The sequence below is a fragment of the Camarhynchus parvulus genome, chromosome 19, assembly GCF_901933205.1.
Source record: "Camarhynchus parvulus chromosome 19, STF_HiC, whole genome shotgun sequence".
Classification (NCBI taxonomy): Eukaryota; Metazoa; Chordata; class Aves; order Passeriformes; family Thraupidae; genus Camarhynchus; species Camarhynchus parvulus.
The window spans coordinates 1,361,829-1,384,103 of NC_044589.1; the positions used below are offsets into that span (position 1 = coordinate 1,361,829).

The 22,275-nt window shown below is 41.4% G+C and overlaps 1 protein-coding gene across 1 annotated transcript in view; it reads right to left on the bottom strand.

Annotated features, from left to right (window-relative positions):
- Positions 1 to 20,485, bottom strand: part of CASTOR2 (cytosolic arginine sensor for mTORC1 subunit 2) — a 123,611-nt gene extending 103,126 nt beyond the window's left edge. The window contains exon 1 of the mRNA XM_030962544.1: positions 20,094 to 20,485. Within this exon, the coding sequence (XP_030818404.1) occupies positions 20,094 to 20,206 (113 nt within the window). The 5' untranslated portion in view covers positions 20,207 to 20,485. The remainder of the gene's footprint in view (positions 1 to 20,093) is intronic.
- Between the last annotated feature and the right edge of the window lie 1,790 nt (positions 20,486 to 22,275).

The window sequence follows — 22,275 nt, forward strand, 5'->3', positions numbered from 1 at the left end:
GAAGATTTCTCCTGTTACACTGGCTTAGCTTGCTCACTGTCCATAAGAAACCATCCAGTACTGGACCATGCTCCTGTCAACTTCTTCCTCAGCTGAGAGTATTGCCTGGATTACAATAAGCCTGTATTGCAACCATACAGGTAACTGAAAAAAAGGACAAAATGAGGCTCAAAAATGAGCCAAGATCCAATAATTTAATCTTTATCAAATCCTTGCCTCCAAAACGAGGCAAACATTTGGTGAAGATCAAATGACTGGATGATTTTACCACAATTATTTGAGCAGTAGCAAAGCTCAGTCTTTTCTGCTCTAAACAATGGCAGTCTAAAGAGGTCAAGCCTATTGTCACCTGTACTGAGGGAATCGATCTCTTTAATCGATCTCTCTGGGTTTAAATAACAGTCTAGAGAAGATGTTTCCTTCCATCAATTAAAAAAATAAAATAAAATAATTAAAAAATAAATAATAAATAAATAAATAAATAAATAATTAAAAAATAAAATAATGAAAAATAAAATTAATAAATGAAATAAATAAAATAAATAAAAGAAAAAAAAAAATAAAATAAAAAATAAAAAATAAAATAAAATTAAAATTAAAAAATAATAAAAAATAAAAAATAAAATAAAATAAGAAAATAAAATAAGAAAATTTAAAAAAATAAAATAAAATTAAAATAAAATAATTAAATAAAATTATAAAAAATAAAAAAATAAAAAATAAAAAAAAAATTTTAAAAAAAATAAAATAAAAAAATAAAAATAAAATAAATTTTAAAAAATAATAAAAAAACATAAAAATAAAATAAAAATAAAATAATTAAATAAAATTAATAAATGAAATAAATGAAATAAATAAATAAAAGAAAAATTTAAAAATAGAAGAAAATAATTTAAAAATAAAAAATAAAATAAAAAAAATTTAAAAATCAACATAAAATAAAATTTAAAAAATAAAAAATAAAAAAATAAAATAAGAAAATAATTTAAAAAATTAAATAAAAAGAGTTTAAAAATAAAAAAATAAAGTAAAAATAAAAAAATATAAAAATTAAATAATTAAATTAAATTACAAAATGAAATAAATCAAATAAATAAAAGAAAATATTAAAAATAAAATTAAAAAATTTAAAATAAAATTAAAAAATAAAATATAATAAAATTTAAAAATAATAAAAAATAAAAAATAAAAAATAAAAATAAAATAAAAATAGAATAAAAATAAAAATAAAATAAAAATAAAATACAAATAAAATAAAAATAAAATAAAATAAAAATAAAATCTTGGCCCAACCCCAAAATTTACTGGCAGGTTTTCTTAGGCCCTTGCACCCTTTGTGCCCTGCATCCTTGGGCTCCCAGCATGGCAGTCCAGTATTGCTGGGCTGTCCTGAGCCATGGTGTGCTATCCTCTGTGTGAGGCACCACAGCATCCTCCTGAGCAGCACACACAAACAAAATATCCATGAAAAAACCTACTGAAGGCGCAGACCCATGGCTTAAAGGGAGTAAAAATTCCTCTCTGGCCAGACTCCCATAGCAAAGGAGGTGCTGTGCCAGTTACACTCTTAACCAGCATTTTCATGCCCAAGGAGCAAAATAATTTCTTCTTAAACCTCTCCATCAAGAGCCTGCTGAATAGCTGTTCCTTGAAATGACGGCACAGAGCCACCATGGATTTTTTTTTTAACAAACCAGCATGGAACAGAATCTCACAGCCACAGAGGAGCAATAAAAGAGGAAGAGGTAACAGGGCAAAGCTTAGGCAACTATCAAACCAAGTACCAGCATCTTCACACTCACACTTCACAACAAACAACAGCTTCAAACCATGGTGGACCTGCAAAAAGATGGGAGCACTGTAAGCATCAGCTAGCCAGGAGAATAAAGGAATGGGAGAGCCTTGGAAAAATAAAAGTTCACGCAGCAGAAACCATACATATGAGTCTGGGATGTGATGCTGGGGAAAGAAGCAACACTAATGCTGTCACTTGCTGATTTTCCCAGGCTGAGAAACCAACAACAAAATGCCATGTTGCTTTCAGTCTGCTCATCTAGATCCAAATGCGATGTTTTGTCCTCTTAGTACAGGACTTTCAGTATTCACACATTTCACCACAGATAACCAAGACCTGGCTTTAATATAACATGAATTATCCAAGGATCCCAATGCATGGCATGCCAAGCAAAAAAGGGTATTTTCCCAGAAACCTCAAGCATACTGATGGGCAATTTGCATGAACAGGGTTTTACAGAAACACTCCTTCTAACATGAATATTTCAGCCTGGGCTCTAACTCACCAACATCAACACAGATAAACTTGTTGACTCTGCTATGCAGAGAACTGGGTTATCAGGGCATCCCAAGCAGATTTTAACAAAGTCATTGCCTTGAATATTGACATTTCCACTTCTGTATCTGTAGACAGGGCAAAGAAAGAAATACTTCCTGCAAGAGAAAGCTCTGGTCAAGCATAACTACCAAGTCAGGCACATTTCAAAACACACAGTAAAGTAAATCATTGCACAGCCATTGTGTTGTATTAAAGAACAGGTTGGCACAGGAGGTTTTAGGCTTTCCAATTCAATTCTATTTTTTCATCTGGCAATGCTTTTCAACTTTGTACAGTGCAAAATACAGTGAACTGGTACAACCTTGGAGTTTGGGCTGAATGCCAATTGTTGGCCCTACAGCAAATGAAGCCAATAAAACAGGACAGACTTGCAACCTGAACAATTGTTTTCAAAGAAAGATGGTAAACTCCTGCAGAAGTGGGAGATACTTTCATGGAAAATAGAAAGCCACACCTGTAAGCTTCAGGTATTTCCTTATTACAGAACTTACCTTGGGGACATGACATACCTACTCAGCATTTTTTTCACTTCTTGCTGCCAAAAGGAGGTGATGTATTTGAAGTACATGCAAAGGTTAATCTCTGTAGAGATCACTATTTTGTAACATCCTGATCTTTTCTGTTTATTAACCAAGGCTGGATCTATGTTTTTCAATATAATATACAAAGACCTACACAATTGGAGCTAGACTATTACTATAATTGACAAGAATAGATGTGTTTTTTCTATGGTTCAGAGATATCACAGTCAGACAGCATCTTCTCAAAACATGAAAGATGACACTTCATCAGCCGTAGATGTGCCAGGCAATAGAAAAAAGGACCCTTGGAGCAGAAGGGTCCTTATTTTAATTCTAGTCATCACTGATCAAGAGATACAATTGTCTTTGCAAAAGAGACGCAGGAGAGATGGAAAGTTAAAGACAACCACAAAAATGCTCAGGGTTTAATTTAAATCCTGGTGTACTTGTTCTGGTCTAATATAAACAGCTGACCCCACAGTCTGCACAATTCCTGAGACCAGGAGAAGCTATGGCACAGCTGCCTGCACTTTTCCCAACAGCAAGGAGCCTATTTCAGTTGGGCACATGCATCTGTTTTCCCTCCCCTTTTTTACAAACTCCCCATTTCAGTCCTGAGCATGGAACAGGTTGGAGATCTGCCCACGTGACTTGCATGTCTGTGCACTCCTAACCACAAAAAGGTGTCCCAACAGGTTTGGTGCTTTGCACCATTCTAGGATCTTTCATATCAATTCTGCAAAGGAGGCTGTGGCCACTCTTCCTTCAGAAGAAATACTGCAAGGCTCCTTCAGTGCTGGCAGCTCAGAATTCACAAATATCCCCTGAATAAGAAGGCAGAATGCATTCAGCACGATATAAGGCCTCCTGGGATCAGGACTCAAACCAGCTTCCTTCTCCTTCCTGCTCTTCTACAGCTCCCTGCATGGCTCTGGGTAAATCATGCTATCCTCCTGTGCCTGAATTCTGCATTTGTCTAAGAGGGATAATCACTCTTCACCCATAAAGAGGGGTATTCTCAAGCTACACTTACTAATGATTGACAGGGACCCAGGTACTACAGAAAAGCACCATAAAAAAAAATCACCCCCTGCCAAAAATGCTTTATGAAAACCAAATGCTCCTTAAAAAGCAGGTTTCAGATTCAGTTCCCCAGTAGTTGCCACAAACCCCCCCACAATTTAACATAAACTCTATCTATTTAAAAATATCCCAACACAATTTGACAATGTCCTTTCAACCAGACATGAAAAAAAAAACCTACAGGCACAATTACATATGACAAAGATAATGACAAAACAAGAAAAGAAAAAAGGTAGGCAATATCGTTCCTTCTAGCTTTAAAAAAAAATTATAGTGCACTCAGTTTGCTGGTTAATAGGTGATGTGATGGGTCCTTAGTTCATCTTGGATAATTTAAGAACAGAATGATTAGCAGTGTATGATGACAGTGATCACTAGCTGGCTCCTGGAGAGCTGATAAGTTATTAAGCCAAACAATGGATCGCTATTATGAGCAAGTCAGTGCACTAACTGTAATTTCCTTGAAAGCTGAGTGGTGCATGATTATACTTGTCCACTCAGACTGCCTGCTGGCAGCTCCACATTCTGCTATTGTTCTGAACTGTACAGTCTTCCCAGAGCCCAGGATACAGCCACAGAAAAATGTATCCTTCATATTCAGGCTTCATTGTGGCAGCTGTTGTCTGAAGGAGAGTGGAAGAGAGACATTCTCTGTCCTGAAGCACAACTATTAGAGCTCCTAAAAATATGTGGTTTTATTTGTCAGCAGGAGCTACCTCTGCTTTCTAGCTGAGGCAATTTCCATTTCAAGAGAACACTGACTTTGGAATGACACATGTATACAGCTACAGACATAATGCACGCATGTTCATATAGATATATTATATATATACATATATATATATATGTGTGTGTGTTTCTGTGTATTTAAATGCCACACATCCATATGAGTACATTCCTGGCGGGTTTCTTTGTGAGTTTCAGGAAGATTGCTGTTACTACTGGAAGCTTGTATGGACATCTTCCAACCCACATTGCTCTCTCAAGGTACAAGGAGGGACAACACAGAACACCTCCATTAATGAGCCTACCAAAACTAGGAAGAAAAAAAACCACAAAGGAAAGCGGCAGCTGGATGACAAGGACTTCAAAGTGGCTAATACACACATGGGCTGACAACATGGCCTTCATCTGTCCTGCTAGAAAGGGGTGGTCCTAGTGGTGAAGACTGTGCGGGATGTGGAGAACAAGAGTGAGGTGCTACTGCAGACCTGCTGAGTGAGATGGGTAAGAGTCCAGGGTTGCCTAAATGATTCTTGTATCCCCAGTTGTCTGTTCTGTTTATGCTGGATATTAAGTTTTACACTTTTAAGGCTGGTTCTGAGAGCAAAGGGGGGAAGAGAAGAAGCACAGTTTGTTTTCAGGAACTGCACTTGCTCCCCTGCACTCCTTCTCCTGGACTGTGCTGTCTGCAGCATGGACAGACAGCGGGACAGAGCTCTCCTTTGCTTTTTAGTTAGGTGGTTTTTAGCTAGCTGAGGCAGTGAAGTTCCCTGGACTGTGGCTTTTCTTTTTCTTGGAACTATTCAAACCTGCTCTGCACTGAAAACCCAGAAGAACACCAGGGCCAGGACAAGGCATTTTCCAGCGCAGGAGGGACTGATAAGAGACTGAGCTACAAGGACTTTGTGAATTTGCCATCTCTTCAGAACAGCAAGGTTCTATTGTTTAATATTGTTCAGGGGGGTTTTTTTGTTCCCTTTTTTTTTTTTTTTTGTGCTGGTGAATGCTTTGCCTGTTAAATAAACAGGTTTTTTCCACTTTTTCTCCAAGGAAATATTTTCTCGAACCAGTTGAATCTGCTTTCTAGAGGAACCCCTTTAGAGGTTTTTCTCCCAAATTTGCCCTAATCCAGGACAGTAGAGCACTCAACTCTTATGTCCCTTAGTTTCTTCCTCTGCCCAGCTCCCAGAGGTGCAGCTGGCACACGCTGTGCTGAGTGACCCTGGAGCACCCACCAGGGGCCAGGGACTGCAGGGAGCACTGCTGGGGCAGCACAGGGGCAGATGCTGCTGGAGACAAGGAGTGAAGCCAACCTGCAGCCCACCTGGCTATGAGAGGAGAGAACAGAGATCCCCATTTTTGATCCTCTATACTAATTCTCAGAAATATATCTTCACTCTTGCCCACATGACCAGCCACATTAAGCCTTTCCTTCCCTTTGGTGCATTTTTACTTTACTCCTGTCCTGAATGTTACCAGCTAGTCTGAGCAGGAGGCAAAATTTTTAAAGCCCTTGAGCATCTCCCCCTCAAACAGCAACAGCCATTTTGGAGTCCAAGCCCTGTTGGTTTCCCAATGAGCCTTGGGGTACCCAAGTGCTTTTTTTTTTTAATGGAACTTAGGTGATTCTGAAAGTATTATCATGTACCTCACACTGATTGGATATAAAGTGAACTTTAAGTGGGAAGAAAACCTGACAATGAGAAGATCTGACAAGAGCTTAAAAGTTAAGTCCTAATTAATTTTAAACTTTGTTTTATGTAAGACTGACTTAAGGAGCAGATGAAATTCTTCATGTCCTTTTTTGCTGTGGTGATCCTGCACGGAATATATAACCAGGAGGATGTTTTAACAGGCCTGGGAAAACTGTACAAGTACCAATTTATTTTGAATCCAGGAACTGCTCCTGTCACTGAATTTTTTCAAACCCAAGTCCAAGGGAAAAATGATTACTGTAAAAACACAAAACGAGAAAATGTAATATTCAAAGTGGGATACTAGTAACACATGGTGATAAAGTGTCCCCTATAGTTTTGAAGAAAGATTACTACCATTACTAATCACACACCTTATACTCATATAAATAAATAGTTTTTCTCCTTACAAGATCTAATCATCTGACCATTCATTCTCCTGAGCAAAGAAAGGTCAACAAGTCAATAATTTCCACTCCAACTCTGAACTAACCAGCCCATAGCCACACTAGTCCAACTGTGAGTCTGTACCATAAACATAAACAAAATGAGGAGGTGGCTTTAAAGTGTAGAGGGTCTGATGTTTGTTTTCTATTTTCTCTCCTGAACTTGGAACACACACAACAAGTTAACAGCAACTTCCAAAACACTGGAGATGGAAACTGTTGAATCAGAGACAGGAATTTCATCAACTGCTCTGCTATGATGCTCCAAGTACACTTTAAGTTACGCAGCCAACAGAGGCTGCACCTAAAGACACATCCTCTCTTTATGATAGATTTGATGTAGTGTGGCCATCCACTCATCTCTAAGAAAAGCACATGGTTATGGCAGTAGGAAATCTCAAAAAGAGATAAACAGCAGTAACTTGCCATGGAAGGCTATAAAAAATGGATTAACAGCCAATTATGTACCAGTTTTAAGCCTCAGTGCTTCTGTAAACATAGAAAAAAAATTAATTTCAAACGTATGCTCATGGACATCTTGGACACAAATTTTACACTAAGCACATAACTTATACATGCACATATTATTTATAATTTCTGGCCTGGTTCTTTTTTTTTTTCCTGCCACCAATAGTTAGGTCATTATCACCTTTATAATGAGATATCCATTCAAAACACACTGCTTCACAAGATCATTAAAAGCCAATAGGCAACTGTATTGTTTCAGGACTACTTCATATTTAAATCATTGCCTAAAATTACAATTCAAACACCATGTGAATGAACAAAGCCATTCAGATGGGTAGAGAACACATAAATTTACATTTACATTAATCATTCTGGCCTGATTTCACACTCCTGTGCAAACAAGAAGTATTTCTGGCCTGTCACAGCATAAGAGCTACCAGGGGATAGCTCAGTGATTCCATGCAAACCCTTGCCTTATAAACTTACCCTTCCTCAGCCATGAGGCTTTCCCTACAAACAGACAAACTGGGATCAAACCTCAGCAATCCCTGGAATACAGCACTGGGATGGGTAATGTGCTAAGGCATAAAGCCAACAGCATGATTGTATGTACAGGAATTGTAAGAACCACTCGGAATGCTTGGAGTAACTTGATAGCAATAGGAAGAGGACAGAGAAAACACTTCCCTACAGTGAGGCTCCATCACATGACCACTCTTACAGTGGAATTTCAGAAACTGCATAATAACCAAAGCACCACATTTACTGCAGGGCATGCAGCACATAATACTGCACTTAAAGTCAAACTGAGTCACATCTGGAGTTCATGTCATTCTAATACTTTCCCTTACTTAGCTCAAGGACACAAATGAAACTTCTGTGTAGAGGGCTTGGGTAGCAGTAGCTTCATTAGTCTTGTGCATCTATCCAACATCATTACAAATTGTAATTAAGTTGTCTGCACCAGCATAGAAGTGAGTACATGCCCTTTCCCAAGGCAAGCTTTGCTCTTACCAAGCTATGGAATTTTTTTGGCATCTAGTTTGTTTCAGCTAGTTTTTCTCAGTTTAAAGGCAATAAGCAGATTCACCTGAAATGCTCACAAAGCAGCACAAAGCACCAATGAACTACTGCAGTAAACAATCTCATTCATACCAACAGTTCTCTCCACAACCAAAAGGCTGCACAGTTTCACTTTTAAGTTTAAAAAAACACTTCGCCAGGCTGAGATGAGACATTAAATCACACATTATAATGCTGTGTCAAAGTAATGCCAAATGGAGCAAAGCATTACAATGTGAATGAGGTCAACAACATGTTGACAGAGCAGAGAGCAAAGCTCCATGCATGGCTTTAAGCACAGGATCCCAATGGACAAAATCCTGAGCAAGCTGCTTGAGCAGCCTCTGCCTTGAGCTCGGGGGCTGGGCTACCTGATCTTCAGAGATCCTTCTTGACCTCACCCATTCTGTGAAGATTTGCTGTTTTCTAAGTTTGTGACTGTACCAGGCTTGGACTGAAAACTGCACAAAAAGCTTGAGGCTCCACTGCTGCATTAACCCTCAGTCCAACATGAGCCATCCATGCTCATTCACAAGGCCACCTCTGGCATTTATCACCTCCCTTCATCTTTCTCCCCATTAAACCATAAAGCCTGCTCTGGTCAAACCAAATTCTTGCTACTTTTCTGTGTTTAGCCAACATCAAACTGGTGTAACAAAGTAGTTTCGGGCAGTCATCAAAATATTGTTACACCATATGCCAGGAGGACTGACAAGAAAACAATCACTGAAAAACAAAATCTGTGTTAAAAATGATGCTCTGTTCCTTAGGATTCCAGTTGTTCTGCACATCTGCACCTTGTCTGCAATGCAGCTACTTCATCCATTTTATTTTCCATAATGAAGCATTGATTTTGTTTGCAAAAAAAATGCTATAACCAGTCTACATTGCTGGCATTTTACCTGAAGAAAAATCTCTTAACAAACATAATCTATGTCAATTTGTGACCGCTTAATTTGTGAGATGGAACCATTGCAAAGCACATAATCCCACCACTCACAGCAGAAAACCATCCCCAAACCAGACTCACCTGCAGGAAGCTCAAGAGAGGCTGAGCCACAAGTGTGTGGTTTCACACCTCGCTGCCTCAGCAGATGCAAACAAAATACACACAACAAAACTCTGCTTGGTTTACAAAAATGCCAAATGGGTAATAACATGCAACTCACAACACATCATCTCAGTATATCATAAATTGCCTGTAATCTGCAGTGAAAGTGAAACACCATCCTTCTGCAACCATGTAGTTTGAATATGCAAACAACTAAGAGCACAATTTTAACATTAGCTCACCTGATATAAAGATACCTGAAATTCAAAAATTTTTGCAGAGACAATATTATCTTAGGTGTGAGATAATTTAAACAACATTTATCAAAATATGTTTGCTGCTCCAAACTCCAAAGCAAATTGAACACATCAGCTGAGGAGAAGTCACTGACAAAGCCACTGAACCCAGTCCACTTATCCAATACACCAGATTTTGACAGCATATTATCTTCCACAAAATGGGTGAATATTTTCCTAATTTCAAATTACTCAGTTTTGTTCAAAATTATCACTAGTTAATTCCAGGTTGGGAAACAAATTAAGAACTGAAAAGGCAAGTAAACTTGGTTTTCTTCTTCCAGCCTGCAAATAAGAAGTAGGTGTGGAAGGCTGAGCCCTCCCAGCTCCAATGTCTTGCCAAGCATAGTCTCAAGTCACCACTGGCTTCATTTGTTTAGTACAGGTCATGTTACACTGCTTAGTTATAAACACAAAATAAGCTGAGATTTTTTTTTTTCCTAAATACTTAGCACATTTAATACTGTGGAGTAGTTTAAAAGAGCAAATGAAAATGTTTGCTTTCCATGTTATAAACTCCGATTCCCACCCAAAAGCAGCTTGAAAAAGATCACAACTGAAAGACTAATCATGATAAGTCATCCATCATTTTAAAAAAGCACAAAAATAAAGACTAAGTAAATCTATGTAAATGTATACAGTTGCTTAGATGCATGCAGAGTATATCCTTCTCAATATTAAGAGCTACCTTTTTTTATTCCTGCCAAGAATACATTTATTTGCAAGTGAGTGCCTTAGAGGTTATCGAGGGAAAAGAGTCAATCTTTCTTTAGGAAAAGAAATAAAAACTACAAATGTTAAGCAAGATTAACACGGGCCATTTCAGTCAAGGTCTCAGACTTATCAACTTCCACCAACTCACCCTGTAAAAACATGCATGGCATAAAAAAGGGCTGAATACTGATCTTTAATCACAGAACTAGGATAAATATTCAGATATTGCTAAAACCAGTGCATATCATTACCCAGATTCTCTTCATGTAACATTCTTAAAAAGTCTGAACAGAAAAAGTCAGGGAGAGTCACACATACATTTTTAACTGTTCCACCCATGTTGAAACTTGTAAATTTTCTCCTCTCAGGTTCAGAAATTCCCCCAGTATCAACTTTTTAAATTCATCTATTTGAGCACTTTGCATAAGACTTAAAGATTGCATTCTACTCCTATATAGGCACACCTTATGCCATCTCTAGTATCCTCTATAATAAGAACACTAAAACTTCACAGGAAAAGATGAACTTCTCCTTTACAGTCACATCTCAGCCAAACACACATTCACACTCCTGAGAGGGTTTGGTTCCTACTTCATAAACAATTTGTATTGAAAAAATTTGGGTCAAGGACAGCTTACCATTAACAACAACCTACATCTCTCCATAATTACTGCCAATAAGCAGCACAAGTATCTTAAAAACATTTATTCCATCACATTACCAAACAATAACCAGACCACAAAATTAAAAAAAAAAAAATCACTTTGCCTACCCAGGCATTCCCACAAAAGCATACCTCAGAGGTCCCCAAAGGATGAGTGGATGGTTTTCTGCCACCAAGCAAACTTGCCACTCCTCTCTTCCACATGCCAACTCTGTGCTAAACAGCAGCTCTGGTATCTGCTGGCAGATCTGGTATCTCTGGTATTACTGCTGGGAGCTTCCTAAAGCAGGCTGCAGATCAGAAGTAGGCTTTTATTTTAATCTCTATTAAGCCACACTTAACAGACCAAAGCAAGGTTGTTCTGGTTGGTGAGAAAGTTTAGGCGTACACTGCATTTCTTTGGATGTGAAAATAAAACATTAATAACCAGTACATAATGTTTATTATATATCAGACCACAAAAATGAGATCAGATTCTCTATTTCGATGGTCAGCACAGTAAAACTTTGTGTAGTACATCTGGGACTAACAAGGGCTTGTAAAGTAATGGAACTGGCTTAATCAGTCTTCATTACATTTTTGCCTGCTGTTTTCTTTCTTAACAAATATATCTTACCTACACAAAACTCAGCTCAGTTGAAGGTGGGGAGGAGAGATCTTTTTAGTTTGAAATGCTAACAGCAGCTCAGATGCTCTACTCTGCTGATTCTGAACTATAATGAATGGAGATATTTCCCCACATTCCTGGTGGATAATTCTTCCTTTACCAGCTGATCAGAGCTGGAGTTTACTCTTGAGTTGGCAGTAAACAAAAGAACAAATCCATACTGTTCCTGGTGAGAAAAGAAATTGGAGCCTTTATCCAAATACATTAAAACTCTAAAATGCAGGATGACTAAGAAGATGCGTGTTGGATAAATGAGCTGGTGTGCTAAACAGAATTAAAAAAAAAATCAACAGAAAGACATCTTTATAGAGAATGACCAAGGCATTGTCAAAGAATTCAGCTATCAAATAGGGATTTAAGTTATTTATTATAATTTAAGTTATAATTCAGTAGAGGAGTAGACTGTGGATTCAAACTGTTTTGTTAATGAACAATTCAGCTGTTACTTCTAGATGACAAATGCACAGTAGTCATACTTTCCAATAACAGACCTGCACTGGCTCTACTGCTGAAGCACACCAGTAGCAGCTTGCAGGAAGAGCCATCTAACTGATAAAAGCCACATTTTTAATTTAAATACTGACTTTCACCTCAAAGTAATAAAAAACCATTCATCTGAGGGGATCTTCAATGAGTTGCATGGCAAAAGAGGAGTATTTTTTGATCTTTTCTATTTCTCAGCTCAACATGAGCAGGCACCATTGATGTTTTTTTTACATAACTGATGTTGTACCTTATGCACAGATGATGTATCTCATCTATGTGACAGCTTTCCCAATGAACTGAAACATGGGAAATAGGGATAAACAACTATCCCACTACAAACTACAGGCAAATATCTATTTATTTTAAAAGTACAATATCTAAATCAACATTTCTCCAGCACACAGTGCTGCCCAGCATTACACTCCAGGTTTGATCCAGTACTTCCATTCCACCTTTTGAATCTCATTTAGTTTCTAAGCACTCCTGTCGGTTTCTGACTTGGCATCAGCCTCAGCCTGATGGGACCACATGGTAGGTTGAGGACTGACTGCATGACAGAACTGCCAGGCAAAGAAAGAGAAAATCAGGCAGTGCCCCACTGGCAAACCATGTGCCAGAAGCAGCAAATAAAGGGAAAAAATAACATTTGTAGATCAACAGTAAGAGACCATCAGGAAGGAATCCTGTTCCTTCCAAGGTTTAACATGTTTCAACACTGCAGAATGCTCTCACAGCCCAGCAGCCTTGAACACAAACTGATGACATCCACAATTAAAGAGCTTATATACCTCCTTAGCCCAAACAAGCAAATTCTGTTCTCTCCACCTACTCAGTTAGCTGATTCTCACTAGCTCTACTCATCCTGAACATCCACCAGCAGGTTCAGCACCATAAATGCCCATGGTGACACAAACAGGGCAGCAGAGTGCTCTGGGGAAGGGCAGGCAGGCAGCTTTAGCCACGAGGCTTCCCATCACTGCAGCCTCCTGTGGTGTCTGGACATCAGCACTCACTCCTTCTGTAACAGATGGTCACCAAATCACACTGAAAAAGAAGTCCCCACACCTCAGATATCACACACATATACACATACCCAGAAAATAAAATATTCAAGGCATTTGGGAGTTTTTGCCACAACAAAAGGAAACATGAGCAACGTGTTTTAGATGAGTAGATACCATCTTAAAACTGGCAAAAGCCTCTACTCAGTGGTCTTCCTGGGATGCACAGGATGGCAGGAGCCATGAAAGACCAAAAAACAAAAGGTTTTAATGATAGGAGTAACTTGGCTTTGCCAGATAATCATGCAGTGTTGCAGGCCGATCTGTTTCTCATATAAGGGCATAAACAACATGTGTTTGTCTGAGTTCATACCAAAGGAAACAGACTGCTGATCTTAATGTCCTCAAATGATGCACAGATACATTTTAAGCACTTGTTTGTCCTATTATATTCTGAAGTCCAAAATAGACTTTTTATTACAGTATCTCCAATTTCAGGACACCTATACAGTAAACAAGTGATCAGGGGATGAGAAACACTTATATTAATAGCAACAGCACACTGTTCATAAGTAGAGGTGTCAATTATTACTAAGCAAAATGGACAGATTACCAAAAATACCACTGAAAACTTAAAGACAACAAACCTAGTTTTATTTTTTGCTCACAACCCAAAGAAAATCCAACTTATTCTGTACATTTTTTTCCCCATTCACTTCTTGCTACATTTTTATTGGAATGAATATTTTTAATGACCTCTCCACACTAGGAATACCTTCTGCCTCCAAGCATCATATTGTAGTGGGATCACTATATCCCATCTAGCTTCTCTGGGAATCATCCCATTCACATGGACAGCCATCTGTGTGTAGTGCCAAACCTGTACACTTGCAAATTGTCTGTAATTCTGTGTCAAGTCACCAGTATACATAAAGTGAAGCACCTTGAAAAAGAACCCAGAGTGACAGATGCTTTTGGAATGGCTGCATTTAAACATTTCAGGTGACCAAGGTCTCATCCTTTACTCATGCAGAACTTTTTCCTTCTCTTCAGCATTGAGAAATAATGATCATCTCAAACCAGAGTATCAAAAAAACCCTCAGAGATTTTAAAATTTGTGATGACCTACAATTGACACATGACCTACAATTAGGTCATTTAAACACCCAGCCCTGTGAACAATCTAACTGCTCAACTTTATTCTATTTATAATTTAATAGCTTTACAATTTAAATAATACCTTTCTCCCTCAACCACTTCATTGCTAACCACCAAATCTTTATATTAGGTACTGGAATAGACAGGAAAAATAACTTGTTAGCATTGACTCCAGATGTTCAGGGGTCTACTAAAGCATTACCCAAGAATGAGGCTAACTACATGACATAGACCCAGTGCTTGGAAGAACACTGACCCCCTTTGTTTTCCTGGACTCTCCATATATTTTTATATACTCTCCAAAGACAAGGATAGGCTCACCTTCCTACCATCTATTGCATGCACTGGTGCCTCAATGCATGCATTATCCCAAACTGTCCTCCATGCAGGTTTAACTCCTATGCACTAAAAGGAATCACCGAATTTGCTGAGTTGGAAGGGACCCACAAGGATCACCGAGTCCAACTCCTGGCCCAGCACAGCCCCATCCCTAAGAGTCACACCATGTGCCTGAGCGTTGGCCTGTGACCGTGTCCACAGGGGTCCCAGGATGAGGGAAGAGACGAGGATCTGACTCCATGTTTCAGAAGGCTGATTTATTATTTTATGATATATATTATATTAAAACTATACTAAAAGAATAGAAGAAAGAATTTCATCAGAAGGCTAGCTAAGAACAGAAAAAGAAAGAATGATAACAAAGGCTTGTGGCTTGGACAGAGTCCGAGCCTGCTGACTGTGACTGGCCATTAATTAGAAACAACCAACATGGGCCAATCACAGATGCACCTGTTGCATTCCACAGCAGCAGATAACCATTGTTTACATTTTGTTCCTGAGGCCTCTCAGCTTCTCAGGAGGAAAAATCCTAAGGAAAGGATTTTTCATGAAAAGATGTCTGTGTCATAGGCCAAACGCTCCTGGAGCTCTGCCAGCCTTGGTGCTGTGACCACTGCCCTGGGGAACCTGTTCAGTGCCCAGCCACCCAAACCCCACTATTCTTCTGACCAGTCCTAATCACTGCAGTGTTCCTACTCCTGTCCCTTCCAGTCCCAGCTGCAGAAATCACAACACTCCTTACAGACTGCAACCTCAACACCACATTCTTCCACCCTTGCAGGAGGAGACCCAGTTCTACACCAACACTTTTTCTGATTCTTTGGTCATCCAGAAGTCTCTATCTTAATCCTTCCAGGATTTGGAATCATCTCTCATGTCGTAACTTACTACACAGGGAAAAAAAGAACCACTTGGCTACATAGGAATAGTATGAGCTATACTGTCCACTGGGTTCCTGGGCTTTATATCTGAGCTCACCACATATTCACAGTAGGAATAGACATTGACACCCAAGCATACTTTACATCTGCCACTATAATCATTGCCATTCCAACCAGTATCATCTTCTGGGGGAAGAACCTGTTTCCAACATCCAACCTTAACCCCCTGACACAGCTTCAGGCCATCCCTCAGGTGCCATCACTGTCACACCAAGCAGGGATCAGTGTCTGCCCCTCCTCTTCCCCTCACCAGGGAGCTGCAGACTGCAATGAGTCCCCTCAGGCTCCTCTCCTCCAGCTGCCCAGCCCCAGGGCCCTCAGCAGCTCTTCACACGGCTTCCCCTCACGGCCTCACTGTGCTCATGGCCTCCTTTGCACTCTCTCTAACAGTTTAATTTCTTCCTCACACTGTGCTGCCCAAACCTGCGCACAGCACTCGAGGTGAGGCCCCCAGAGCAGAGCAGGACAATCCCTCCCTGGCCCCACTGGCACTGCTGGGCCTGGAGCTCCAGGGCAGGGATGGCCCTGCTGGCCCCAGGGCACTGCTGGCTCAGATCCCTCTGGCACCAAGCAGGACCCCAGGTCCCTCTGTGTGGTGTTGCTGTCCAGCAGCTCCTTCCCCAGGCTGCACCCACACCCAGGGCTGCCTCAAACCAGGTGCAGAATCCAGAACTTTTCCTTGCTGGATGCTGTTAAAGTATTTTGCAATTAGGGGGGGGGGAAAAATCAAGACAGGAATGTAGCAGAACAGTATTTGTATCAAGTCCTCCAGCAGGTTACTTGTGGCACCTCTCCCAGCAGCATGAGACAGTTTAACCAAGGAAGCAGAGACACTTTGGTGTGAGGGAAGCTGCTCATTTTGCAGCACACAGGGAGATGAAGGCGGGAGTTTTCAGATCAGCACAGCTCTCTGCCCCAGAGAACCAGCATTTAGAGAGGCACATACAAAAGAAAAATAATGCAATGGTAAAGCCACACACAGTTGTTATATTTACATGTATAAACACTGCACAGCTTCTGAACAGGTGAGAATCCTTGGCACCAAGGAACATTCAAGCCAGACACAGAGACACAATGTGCTGAGCTGGAAGGGACTCACAAAGATTACCAAGTCCAGCTCTCAGGTGAGTGGATTGTATGAGGGCTGAATCCCCAACCCTGGTGCTATTAGGACCATGCCCTAACCAACACAATCAATACAACACCAGAAGGGTGATGACAGCAACAGCAAAAACATTAAACACGTGCAAATCTTCAGCATGCCACTAAAAAAGACATGGATCACTCCTCCACTGGGGTGCCTGGCAGAGCCTGCTGAAATCAGTAGGCCTGCACTGACAAAAGCACAACACCAAGAGCACAGTCCTCAGTGTAACTGCTTAGCAGTTCCACTGTTATTTATTCCTAGATGACCTCTCTTAATGCAACTTTGCATAAAATACCTCATGCCTAACTTAAAGTTATGATTAAGAGTATTTTTCTTTTAGCTCAGTCCAGACCACTATTTCATTCACTGCTGGTCTCACCTCTTCACCATGTTAGCTGCTGTCTTGCTTCTGGCCATCAGAATAGTCTCAAAACTGCTGTTCTCTGTACCAGAAAATATTGCAATTGTAACAGAAGCTAAATTAAAACACTTGTGTCATGAACAAGGGCAAGAGTGTGAGAGCGTGGCAAAAGGCCAAATAAAAAGGGAGATTTGTTACTTTTCCTTCCCAAGGGGATTATGAAAAATGTGCAAGATTAAAAAAAATAACTGTTCCAGCCCTTTTCCCTGATGTATGACAACATGAAAGAGACCCTCCAAATCACTTCTCACAGGAGGCTGTGTAAAACCCTAGTTTCTTGCATGACTAACATAAGAATACTGATGATGTCATTGTCACCCCTTTGGATCACATCTATCCTACAAATCATTACTTCTTACTGGCAGCCTTGCAGCACGAGTGAAACTGTGGTTAAAGTCTCACTGGGAAAAATGTAGGTGATGTAGTAACTGGTATCTTTGCTATCTCCTCAGAACAGATTAGCAGGGATGTGGACCACCTCCCTCTTTCACTCCCCTGAGGGTTCTTTGCACATGGGGTGTGTGGGAGAGGAGATTTGTCTTGCACCCTTATAAAAAGTTGTTGACTTTTGAGCATATTCACTTTTTTAAGGAGGAGGAAACAGTGGGGTCATAAATTTATAAGGAATTACATTTCCCAGAGACCCTCATCTTTCTTATATACATGATGTTGATCAGAGAGAAGATGTGTGGGGCAGGGACCTTGTTTGCCACAGGGCATGCAGAAGCACTCAGGAGAAAGTGTTTCAGTGCTGTCAGTTGTCTCAAGAATGACACAAACAAGCTTCCCCTGCATCTCCACTGGCTGCAAAAATAACAAAATTAACAAAAGGGAAATAAAGAGAAGTTTCCCATGCCAACAAATCATTCCACAAACATCTGTTGTTCCTGGTCAGTGAGATTCCATGGAAGGTAAGGAAAGATTGATACTCGGTGTATTTGTTAAAAGAGAACACAGAAACCAGAGATAATACAAAACTGTCAGGTGCTGCACCCCAAATGCTGGACAAGGTATCAACCCCCAAAGGGGTTATCTTACTGCCCTGACCCTTTCACAGCTCTCTAACATTGAGAACGGGAAATGTAATGGGAAACAAAAAGACAGTAGGACCATCCCTGAAAGTTTAAAAAATAAAAATAAAAATCAATAATAATAAAAAACTCCCAAACAAACAGAAAAAGCCCCAAGAAAGTCCAGTCTATGCGTTAAGAGTGACAGATTAAAGACTTCATTGTTGACAGTAAAAGTGACATTTTAAGCATGGGAGAGGAAGCAACAAGACCTTCAAAAAATCAGCAGCAACTTTCAATTACAATGAAACAACACATTAAAATAGAAGCTTAAGACTGAGGACCCTTTAATGCCCTATGGAGTATTCAGGGACAGCAGTAAACAAGGTGCTGATATACTTTACACTGCAAACAATGTTAGTAGAAAGCCAAATGGGACATGCCCCAAATCAGAGTGAAATTTCAAGGCATGAAGTTTGAGATAAAGGGCTGTAATCAAATTACACCACAAATGGGTCCATTCATCTGTAAGCATTTAAACAGAGAGCATTGAATTACAGTCTGGAATAAAACAAATTAATCTGCTCTCTATTTCTTAAATATCTATTCATTATTTTCCTACTGCCAAAGAAAATTTCCCACCTTAATACAAGAATGAATGTGGGGAGAAAACTGAAATACTAATTATCAGGCAGGAAAAACAAGAAGAGTTTGAATTGTGTTATTTACATTCCCATTCCTCTTTCTGAATAGCGTGAAGTCAACAAACTAAGTGAAGACAGAAGAATCTGCAATTGCAATTCAAGTTGTTTTGTGCAAAAGGCCTAGCACCTTACGTACATCCAACAAACTGGCCACAGTATTTTTTTATAAATAAAATAAAAAAAAAATAATTCTGAGAGTGCCTTCAGTGCCTTCCACTATGTTCTTCTTTTTCCTGAAAGCTATCACAATCCAAACGACTTAACACCACAATATTTAAGTGCAGGGCATGCATCCCCCAATTTGGCAGCGCTGGAAAAGCTCCTTTTAAACAAACCCGCGTGTGGAGGAGCCGCTCTTTTTGTAAGCGCTGCGAGGAGCAACAATCCGGGGGGGGGGGGGGGGGGGGGGAAAAATAACAAAAAAACCCAAAAAACACCAAAACCCAACAAAAACAGAGAGAGAGAGAGAGAGGGGGGAAAAACCCCAGCACACTCCTGCTGCTGCTCGGGCTGCTGTTGTTGCCTTTGTTGTCCGGCGGGCGCCCCGAGCCTGAGGCCGGCCCGGCCGGGCCCCCACCTGCTCCCATTCATCGGCCGGCCCGGCCGGGCAGCGGGCACGAACCTCGGGGGCTGCCCCACAGCTGCTCGGGGACACCCTGAACTCCAGCGCTGATCCTCAGCACCAGCTCCCCGTCCTGGGATGGGGGGTGTGCGTTGGGAGCACGCAGGTGTTCTCATCATCCCCCCCCAGAATCCCTGCCCTCTGGCAAGGAGGGTTATTTACATTGCCCCTGACCCAGCAGCCTGAGTTCCTGCAGGAGGGTGCCATCACTCACCCCAGCACGCTGCCCCTTGGCAGCAAGGAGGGTGACCCCCACCCCAACGCTGTCCCCCCGCCCCTCCATCCCAGGACCCTGCTTTATTTTTTTTTCCTCCCAAGGAGGAGAGCAGCCATCAACCCACCCCCTTCGCAAGGAGGTTGCCCTGCTCACTCGCAAGGCAGTGCCCCCACTCCAGCCCCTCGGAGGGAAGGAGGGTGCCCTGCCAGCACCCGGTCCCCTCGCAGCGAGGGGGATCCGCCCCCAGCACTGTCCCCCCGCAAGGGGGACACCCCCTCCCCCGCTGCCCCATCCCCAGCACCTACCTCGTCTTAGAGGACAGGAAAGCAAGTTTGATTAATCCATAGGTAAACAACTGGATGCTCTCCTTGGCTATGCTGGCCACTCTGAGCCTGTGCTCTAGGATGTGCAGTTCCATCTTTTCCTCTTTCTCATTTGTAGTTCATCTATCCCTGGGGTTTATGTTGTGTTTTTGAATGGGGAGGGGGAGGGGGGGCTGTTATTGTCGGTGCCTTCTAATTTTTTTTTTTTTTTCTTTTTCCCCTCCCCGCTTCCGTCTGTCCCTTCCCAGCTCCGGGGGCAGGAGCAGGGGATGAGGGAGCAGAGGGTGTAAAAGTTGGAGCGGCGGGGAGGCCGGCGGGGCGCGGAGCGGAGCAGCGGAGCCCGGAGTGCCGAGCAGCTGGTGCTCGCTGGAACAAACAACTTGCCACTCAAGCCCGGCCCGGCGCGCATGCGCCGCGCCCCGCGGCATGCCGGGACTTGGAGTCCGCGCCGCCACCGCCCCGCCTCTGAGGGCGCCCGCCCGGCCCCACACCCCACCCGCCCTCAGGGGCGGCTTCGACCGGTCATTAAAAAAACCCCCAAAACATAAAGCATTAAAGCGAGAATAAACACTGTTGTTTTGGTTTGTTCAATTTTCTTTGTACTTAGCTTGCTGGGAGATCTTTCTCAAGCCAAAAACTAGCAGGAAGGAGAACTTTACAAGTTTTCATTAACAGCAGGGAAATACTCAAACCGCACCTTATTCATTCCTTCATGTGGCAGATGGGAAATCCTTGTCTGTTTCACTGTGCAGTGAAATAGTGTGGGAAAAACCCATTCACTTTGCATGTGGGTTACAGAGGTAATACAGAGATGTCAATAACATAAAACCGGCCGTGTGCGTGCTGTAATGCTGGAAGGGTGAGCGGCTGGAAGGGTGAATGGCTGGAAGGATGAGCAGCTGGAAAGGTGAGCAGCTGCAAGGATGAATGGCTGGAAGGGTGAGCAGCCCGTTTGTCCCCATTCTTGCCCCACTCCTCAGCACAAGGGGCTGAATGGAGGTAGAAATGGGTGGGCCTCCAAACCAGTGCCAGAAATGGGATTGCTCCGTAGTGCCCCAGGGAGTGTGAGCACTGCACCACTGACACCACACTGACCAACAGCAGTTAAATTCAGCCTCGGGGTATTCATAAAGCAGAGCTTAGGCAATAAAAGTGGTTCAGGTTCTGTACGAGGGTCCCTCTGACTTGGGATCATGCTGATTCTGCCATGAACACGCCGCCAGCACCCAGTCACTATGGCCCTTTTCACCAAAAGATTTCAAATCAGCTTTATGAAGACCATCAAGAGAAACCTGTCTGTTCTACATAGGGAAACTGAGTCATGGGACGTGTCCAAGGGCCCAAGATGAAAGCTCAGCCAGCCAAGCCCCACTCCACGTGACTCCTCTCCCCTACAGAGCAAGAAGAGCTTCTGCAGTTGTAAGTTAAGTTTTTTAGGGTTTGTCGTTTTGCAGAAATCCCTTTTCTGGAGATAAGCTTCCAAAACTAGGATTTCCAAGCCCTTGCTGTTCTGTTAATTCCCATGGGATGGCTGTATTTTTCCCCTGGACGTGTCTGTTCTTCCTCTGTCTATGGCCATACTCCTGGAAGGCTGTCTTAATTTTGCTATATCCAAAAAGGGAAAACTTGAAATTCGAGGCATTCATATTCATAGTTTGTCAAAATCATTTAGAGGAAATGCAACCAACATGAAGTATCAAATCTCTACTTCATTTTTAAAAAGCCTTTAAAAAACTAGTTTTCCTTCATGTCCTCTCAGTTCAGATGACTCTAGGCATTGCATTTTATGAAGCTGAAGAGGATTTTTAATCTGCTTCCACTGCCAGTTGAAAGCTCTGAATGTGTCTGTGCCCAGCTACAAAAAATGCTTGCAACTGCATCTACAAATCACAGAGATACATACCTGTGTTCCTCTGGGACAATGCAGACCACAGAGGCCAGAAGGAAGCAGCCAGGGACAAAATACCCACATACACCATCTTGGTTGCTTGGATCCCTCAGAGGAAATCAGACAAATGTAGCCTGAATAATTTCTAGGAAATGCCGCAAAACTTTCCTCTTTTGAGAGATTTTCCCATCATAGTCAGGACACCATTCACAACATCAACTCTTCCCCTTCCCACATAGAGAAAAATGTGTTGCCCCCCAGCAGAGCCTTCTCAAC